Here is a 9,121-nt window from a genome sequence, read left to right as displayed (position 1 = left end):
GATTTTTTTTATCCTTTTTTGCATTTGCTCTTCTTAGTAGTTTTGAGAGATTTATCTTCTAGCTCACTAGTTCTGCCTTCTAGCTCTTCAATTCTACTCCTTTGCCATTTCAGTGTATTGTCCATTTCTGATAATTCTATTATTAATCATTTGGACCTCTTTCTGTAGGTTTTGAATGGTTTCCAATGCTGTATCTATTTTATTTGATTTTTCCTGTAGTGCTTTTCTGACTTCTTATTTTTCTCAACTCCATTGTATAGTGTTTTGATACATTTTATAATTATTTTTCCAAAATCCTTCTCAGGCATTTCCAAAGCCTGCCTATCTTCCAGTATGGAGTGTAGGTCTACCTCCAGATCATTTGCCATGGTCATTTTATCTCGTTTCTGGACATTTGCTGATATGGCCATCTGCTTCTGTTTTTTGGACATATTCAGGAGTTATCTGTGGCCTTAATATTTAGATGGATACTATATTTTGGTATTTTTTATGCTTTCTGATTTCTTCCAGGTAGATGTGATCAGGAGATGGGTTTCCTTTTTCACTCTTCTTCCTGATAAATTTCAAGATGCCAATGTTGGTTGTTGTAACATAATTCAGGATTTAATTTTCAGCCTATTTTCTTTTTAGTCTGCCTATCCCACTCACATCCTTGTTCAGGCCTTTTTCCTAGTGATAAACAGTTTAGGGCCAGCTGTGACCATTTGGTTTTAAGTGGAAATTGTCATTTTAAATTTTGAGGAGATCTGTGTGCATGCATAGTGGAACCTTCCGAGGGAGGGGTTCTACTTAGGCATCCCCTCTAGTCACCAGAATGGAGGTGCGGAGACAGAGAGAGACCAATGAACAGATACCAAAACAAAGAATTTCTGCACCTTTATCTCCGCATTTCTGTGAGGTGTCTGAGGCTGCTCTGATCCTTTCCCCACTTGGTCTCACCCAAGATGGCATCTCCAGAAGCAGCTGAGCATCTTGGATTAGAAAGTAATGGATTTCTTGCTTCTGCTACAAATTCCCCTAGGTGTAAGCCTTCCAACCTTCTAAATATTCCTTTATATGTGGTTCAGAGTTCTGGCACTATCCCCTGAGCCTGCTTGGTCCTATACTCTATAGGAACTCCTCACTACACTGCTACCCAATCCGCCATCTTGTTTGTTCTCCCCAAATTACTTTTTTAAATATGTGTAAAACATTTAGCTATAAATTAAAAAAATATTCTGAGAGATTTAAAAAGCTGCTTTAAAAATAGAGAAATATACCATGCTCATTGTTCAGAATATCTCATTTTGTTGAGATGTCAGCTTTCCCTAATTGATGTAGAGGTTCAATGCAACCCAACATTCCCAGTAGACTTTAATATGTACAAATGGAAAGGAAGTTGTAAACTTTCTTTGGAGAGGTACAGGACCTGTCCTTGTTATTAGTTGGTTCAGACTCTGTTGTAACCTTGTGTACAAAATAATGAAACACTGCTTGTCCCTGTACCATCCTCAGAATTGTTATGTTTGACCCCATTATTGCAGCCACTGTATCAGTCCTAATCATTGAGGGTTTTCCTCTTTTTTTGTCAAACCTCTACTTTACCAAGCCTGATATCCTTTTCCAGGGACTTGTCCATTCTGATAACACATCTCAAGTATGACAGAGTCTTGTCATCCTCTCTTCTAAGAAGCATTCTGGTTGTACTTCTTCCAACACAGATTTGTTTCTTCTTCTGGAAGTCCATGATACTTTCAATGTTCTTTGCCAACACCATAAAGCCTAAATAATTAAAACAGATTAGACAAAAAGTAGAACAAAATAGGAGGAACTGCTCTACCTGATTTCAAGATTTATAAAAAATGACAATAAGCATGACATTATGACTTTGCAGAAATATCAATGAAACAAAATGGAGAGCACAGAAATAAATTCACCCATACATGGTTTTTACAAAGGTACTAAGGTAATTCAATGAAGAAACAATGTGTATTCATGCAAAAAAAAAAAAAAAAAAAAAAAAAAAAAACTTGACTTTTACTTAATGTCATATATGAAACTTACCTCAAAATACCTAAAGCTATAAAACTGAAATAAACATAGGAGAAAATATTTTTGGTCTTGTTTACATAATTTAGTATAGAGTACAGAAAACATGTCTCTTTAAAGAAAAAATAAATACACAGGACTTTATCAAACTTAGAAACGTTTTCTAATTGAAAAAAAAAGCTGTATGCCATGGATTAGGAAAAATATTTACAAAATGAATATCTGATAAAAAATTCATATTCCATTTCATACCATATTATATAGTTTTTATAACTCAATAAAAACACTCAATTTCATTTTTAATTGAATAGATATTAAAGAAGCTATTCAGATGACAAATATGTTTGTGAAAAGATACTTAATATCATTATTCAATACTGAAATGCAAATGAAAACTTAAAGCTTCTTGCAAAAATAGCCAAAATCGAATGGAATGACAATGTCAAGAGTTGATTCAGTGTGTAGCAACTGAAACTCTTAATGTTATTGATACAGCTGCTTGTGAAACATTTTAACAATTTACATATTCACATATTATATGACCTAGCCACTTCACTCCTAGATACTTATACAAGAGAAATGAAAACATACGTCTTCACAAATACTTATAGTAAAATGTACTAAGTGCTTTTTTCATAATAACCCAAACTGGAAGCAATCTAAGTATCTACCAACTGTTAATGAATAGATAAACTGTGGTTCATTCCTATAATAAATACTATTTAGAAAGAAAAACGAGAGCAAGCCACGAATGCATTCAGCAAAGTAAATAAATGAAAGAATGAACACTGAATGATTTCATTTATTTGACATTCTAGAAAAGTCACAGTTATGATGGAAGAAAACAGAGCAGTGGTTACCTGGGACCAAGAATGAAGGTGTGGGAAGTAGGATTGCCTACAAGAAGTTAAAAATGAAGGCGGCTTGATAGCACAGTGCTTAAACACTTGGGTGACTACTCAATATTAAATGTTTAAACCCATTAGTTGCTTTAGCTCCATGAGAGAAAAATGTAACAGTCTGCTTCCACAAAGATGGTAACCTTAGGAACCATATGGAAAGTTCTCCTCTGTCCCACTGGATCCCATTGAATTTGTTTTTTGTTTAAATGTTTTGTGTAGACGTTTGCATGTATGTGGTATCTATATTTGGGAAATAGTTTATATATGAATTTGTTCCCTTCTTGTGATAATCATGGATTACATCCTCAGTAGTTTTGTATTCACCTGACTATACTCAAAAGATTCAGAAATTTAAGAAACATTGTTTTCAAGGTGAAATCAAATTGGAGGCAATCATTCTTTATTCCATTTATAAGGTCTGGGTAACTTGTCTTGGTAAAGCTACTACTAAAAGTGCCTTTTTATAGACAGGTAGTTAGAATACTATTTATTTTTATAGACAGGTAGTTAGAATTCATTTATGACTGTCAAAACCAGAATTATTTGCAAGTCATAGCTACATACAACCTTGTAGCTTGACACCTCAGATAACTGTTAAATTACCTAGAAGATTATCTTGTCTTTCTCTTATGTGAATTCAGGAGCACAGACTATTTAAAATTCTTTCTCCAAAGAACTTCTGTTAGGAATATTGTATTTATTTTTCAGTCTTAAAGGGAATCAACTCAGTATTTTAACATGATATTTTTAAAGTTACTTTGAATCATTCTTTTAAAAGTTAGATGAAATCTTGAGAAAAACAATATGAACTGTGTGTGAGTTTTACCAGAGTTCAACAGCTCAGAGTTATTCCACATCTGTATCAGATGGAGATAAACCATTCTCTATTAGTAGAGTGGCGTTCAAGTATTCAGAGATTGGTAGGTGAAAACACGAATACATAGATGGTGTTTTTACCTGCTAGTCCTTGTATATTTAAATGTGTATAAACTGATAGTGTTTTCACAGGTAAGTGTTAGAGTGTCCCAAAAGAACATAAGGATAAAAGGTGGGAAAAAAAAAGATTCGTTGTAGCATTAAAAATAGTCTGCATTCACAACCCAGTTATAGGAAAGAAAATTATTGAAGTGTAGTCCAAGTAATTTTAAAAAGACTGATGCTAATAGATAGCCCAGGCAGAATCCATTCTGAATTATGAAATGAAAGAAAATGTTGGACAAAGGCAGACACTCGCAATAATAACTACCATTTATTGTGCTCTTACTCTGCAACCAAACTATATTGAACGCTTCACTTAAAAACAACCTTACTTGCAAGAAGAACATTCATTTATCCAATGTTTCATAATCTGCTTTTATCTTGAGGACGCCTATTGAGTGGAAAACCAAACCCATTGCTAACAGTTCGATTCAGACTCGTAGTCCGATAGGACAGGGTAGAATTGGCTCCTTAAGGTTTTGGAGATTGTAAATCTTTATGGGAACACACAGCCTCATTTTTCTCTTGAGGAGCAGCAACTGGGTTTGAACTGTTGACCTTGGCAATCAGCAAGCAGTCCAGTGCTTATCTTACAGTGCCACCTGGGCTCCTTTTTTTTTTTTTAGTTAGGTACCATTATTTGCCTAATTTTATAAATGAAGTAACTGGACGTTGTGGTTTCATCAACTTTCCCAAGTTCACGTACTATGAAAGAAAGTGTTAAGTTTGATGTAAAAGCCAAGATATGAGTTCAGAGACAATGCTCTAAGGCAGCATCTTCATTATAGTCTCATTTCATTCTTTGCCTCAACCCTGTGAGTGTGTGTCTTATTCACCACGTCTAAAAGATGTGCGAATAGAAGCAGAAACAGTAAGAAACTTGTACAAGATTATTGGTAAGAGTGTCAAGATCTAAAATCAAGCATTTTGGTTTTTTTTTTCTGTTTGTAGCTGTTCATTTTAAAATATGTCTGCTGTATTATTCTGTAGTATTTTTCATTCTAGTTATCCACTCATTCATTTATTCATTTAACACATTGAGCAGTTGGTATGCATACATTCTTTTGGGTTTGGGGGATAATCTAGTGACTTAAAAAGGCAGCATTTCTGTTCCTGTAGACTGCATTCTAGTAGAGTGAGAAAAGCGTCTATATCTAAATAAAACAGTAAATGTGTGTCAAAGTGCTAATAGGCCCTATAATGAAAAATACAACATTGTAAGGGGCTAGAAAATGATGGGGAAAAGATGTATTTAGGTTTTATAAGACAGCCAATGCGAAGAAATGTAGAACTGCCACTAATAATTTTATGACACTTTGATTTTCTATCTCAAATATCTTCTCTCTTTGGTTTATATGGCATTGAAATTCACCCTGGGTTTTATTTCACTGACTGGTTTCTCAAAGACTAGTCCTACTACATTGGAGAAATTATTTTATCCTAGTTTCACTTTGCAATTCTATTGAGATGATTTATTTGAAGAAACAAAAATGAGTAATTGTTTCTTTCTATGTATTTATTCAAAATACCAAATTGAATTCAATGAATAAATGATTGGATGATTTGGTGACTAGGCCCTGACAACATTGAAGTAACAGGCTCTTCTCCCTGTCATTAATATGTGGTGTGGGCTATTAGTTCTTAGAGGCAATCTCATGATAAAAGTAACTGGGATGTCAAGAACAAAATTGACTGATTGTAATTGACGAACACTTATATTGCAGAGCATATCATGGTAAGATGTGTTCAACTTGTTTATACTTTTCTTTAAAAAGCTGAAAGCCTTTTTCTAAGCAGTAATTAAAAACAAACAGCAGTCATTAGCTTACTGTGGGTTTCTAATGACCACAACTTTGCTTCCTTGCATGAATGATTTACAGATCAAAAGCAAAGTAATTCAATACTGAAATGATATGGAAATTAAAAACCATCCTAGATAATGAATAGTTTCAATTTCTATAGTACCAGTTTATACATTGTCTTGCTTCTTTTATTATTCTCTTGTGTGTGTGTGTGTGTATATATATAACTTGATAAGTAACTAACAAAAATGGTCTCATGGGATCCCCACCTCAAAAAAAAAAAAAAAAAAGAATCTTGGAGGTGATATTCATTCAGCCTATGTTTATTAAGCAGTTGTTTTTTTTTTTTTTGTTTTTTTTTTTCTGATTAGGCATTTTCCCGATTGCTTTGGGAAATAATAGAAGAAAACAATAGTCTCTGCCCCCCCCACCCCAAAAGGATGCATTATTATGTCAATGGGAAAATATTTTATTCCAGTTGTCATTTATGTAATTGGCTGTTTGTGTCACAATTTATTTAACCAGCCTCATGGTATTGAATATTTAGGTAGCTTTTAATTTTTCTTTCTTTTTAATAAAAAAGGGTGTGCTGAAAACCCCTGATGATAAATTTTTGTTCTTTTTACTTTGGAATGACCTAACTAAATCAAAAGGTGTGAACATTTTGGTCTCTGGATAACTTTGCCAAAAATCAGCATGATAGTTATGTATCATTTTACATTACCACCAAAATGAGAGAGCCTTCCCTGATTCCATCTACTAGCCAGCATTCAAAATATGCAGTTTGCCTCAATGTCTTTGAAAAGTCTTCCAATTTTTAGACAATGAGAATTTCTCGTTTTTAAGAATAATGTGCTTAAATCAAATAATACTGATAAAAAATTTTCAACTGACATAGGTAATTTCTGTCCAAAAAGAGATCCAGCAGACTGTTTTATCTCTCATGTCTGCTGAGTTGTTGTTGAGTACCGTGGAGTCCGTTCCAACTCATAGTGGCCCTGTACAGGGTTTCCAAGGCTGTAAATCTTTACGGGAGCAGAATGCTCATCTTTCTCCCGCGGAACCGCTGGTAGTTTCGAACTGCCAACCTTGAGGTTAGCAGCCTGATTCGTAACCACTATGCTACTTGGCATATTAACAGGGTGTGGAAAGTGGTATCAGTTTGGGAAGTTCATTTGACTAAAAATGAGCATTGCTGCAGACCGTGAGTATGTGGGAAGAGTTGAATATTGATATAAAAGCAAATGCTAGAAAAATAAATAGACCAGTATTTTGTTAGAACTATTGAATTTCATGAATAAACATTGTAATTAAATTAAGTAGCAAATCGTCATATTTGGTGCTGGTACATTCCACTGAAACAAAAAAATGTCTCCAAGAGAAGTATGAAAGAAAAAAAAATGTGTTGTGGATAGACTTTTTCAGGATGTTACATAAAAACGAAGTTGTGGAGGGGAGTGTCTTTTGTATAATCTGTTGACTCTTTACAACAGAGTCTCTGCCTTTTGTGAGTTTCTAGGCTCAGATCTTTGAACCCCATCCTGTTCTTATGTGAGTTGGTATGCTGTTTCTTTCTAGAACCATGGGTCACAAAAATCGATATGTCAAAGTCCCACGTGGCCACATCTGGGTCGAAGGTGATCATCATGGACACAGTTTTGACAGTAATTCTTTTGGACCGGTAAGTCATCTTTTTGCTGACAAAACTGTGTTTTTGTAGTCTGAGCAAAATGGCGCCAAATAGGTTGCTCTGGCAATTCAGTTACGAATTTAGGATAGAACAGTTTATGTTTGAACATTGCCTTTTAAATATCATGGATGGATAAGATAAGCTGCCAAGGTGAATGTGTTTATATTTGTATGTATGCATTGTATTTCATAGTAAAGAATGTAGAACTTTAATAATATACCCAAATATGCTTTCTACTCACAAGCTGATCTCAATGGGAAGGTCTTGCTTCTCCATAGGAATGTTATGTAACATATATGATTAAGAGTTAATATTGAATAGACCTAATGTATAGAGAATCTATGGACATCAGTTTTCTAAACTGATGTTTAAAAGTGTAAGTCTAATGGAAATTATAGTATGGGTAAGTAACATTTTGTAAGCTTTTAATTTATAGTAGAAGTTCTGACATTCCTTAATCCATGTTTATGCACCTTAAAATATGTAACTAAGCTGATATTTTATAAATTTTACTTACTTTGAATGCACAGAGAAATTATCTAGTTTTGAATTGCTTCATTATAAAATGTGAATTATAAAGTAAAGCATCTTTTAGTTAAAGGAAACAACCTAATATCATGTTGCCTATAGTGTTTGTTTAAAAGCTTCACTGATCATATTTTAATAAAGCTGGGTGTTAATATGTCCGTACGGTAATGTCGAGTTTTTCAGGTATGTTCACAAAAATATGATCCACCTAGTGTTTGTCTAACACTGACGGCCTCTATTGGAATAATTTCTTTGACCTATTATGAAGGGCTCGCTACAGCCACTAAATGTGTAGACACTTTGATTCACTTTTGGCTAAAAATACAGTAAAAGAGATGAGTCTGCATTGTGTTATAGATAAGCAGAAGAAAATCTCAGAATACTGCTTCGTCTTCCTAGTTTGCCACAATAATAAAAGTTCTTAAGGCCTTTTCTTCCTTTTGAGTGATAGTTGTTACAGAGATTAAATTTATTCTTTGTAGGGTGAAGTGAAAGAAGCCTAGTTAACATAGTGGGTTACAAGTTGGGCTGCTGACTGCAAGGTCAGGAATTGAAATCTACCAGCTGTTCTATGGGAGAAATTTAATACTTTCTGCTCCCCTAAAAATTTACATCCTCGGAGCCTTGTACGGGGTTGCTATGAGTTGAAACTGACTGATGGCTCACAACCACTACCATCAGTATGTTCTTGAAAATGTGGCAAACAGAATGGAAATATTTTCATTCACTTACAGTGTAATAGAAGTTATGTTAAAAAGACAACATAAATTAAGAAGACTGTTACAAAGAAATTTAGTAGCAACTTGAAAGTAAGTGGCTTTCATCAATAAGATGGAGTATCTAAGAGCATTGTGTTTTTTCTTGAGTGCATGTTAAAATGTTAGTTTGCTTTGGTTCAGATTTAAAATATTTAGGACAGTGATTCCGAAATGAAGTGTGAGAAAATGCTGTTGCTATTAGTTTTGCGGCATTTTGTAATTAATTAAATTAGTGGCAGCATCAATGGGCTCAAGTGTGGAAACAATAGTGAGGTCAGCCCAGGATCCGGTAGTGTTTCGTTCTGCTATACATAAGGTTGCTGTGAGTCTGTACCGATTCAATGGCACCTAACAACAACAACTATTAAAACCAAGTCATGGTGTGGTGCTGTAGGCTAATACATCAGACTTCAAAGTTGTTTGAACTGCAGGATC

At 34.2% G+C, this 9,121-nt stretch overlaps 1 protein-coding gene across 1 annotated transcript in view; it reads left to right on the top strand.

Annotated features, from left to right (window-relative positions):
• LOC102812110 (mitochondrial inner membrane protease subunit 2-like) overlaps positions 1 to 9,121 on the top strand; it is a 1,190,436-nt gene that overhangs the window by 893,561 nt on the left and 287,754 nt on the right. Inside the window, exon 6 of the mRNA XM_006859288.1 lies at positions 7,289 to 7,391. Within this exon, the coding sequence (XP_006859350.1) occupies positions 7,289 to 7,391 (103 nt within the window). The remainder of the gene's footprint in view (positions 1 to 7,288; positions 7,392 to 9,121) is intronic.

The sequence above is a fragment of the Chrysochloris asiatica genome, unplaced genomic scaffold, assembly GCF_000296735.1.
Source record: "Chrysochloris asiatica unplaced genomic scaffold, ChrAsi1.0 scaffold00032, whole genome shotgun sequence".
In the NCBI taxonomy this organism is placed as follows: Eukaryota; Metazoa; Chordata; class Mammalia; order Afrosoricida; family Chrysochloridae; genus Chrysochloris; species Chrysochloris asiatica.
This window is presented reverse-complemented; position numbering and strand designations above follow the sequence as displayed.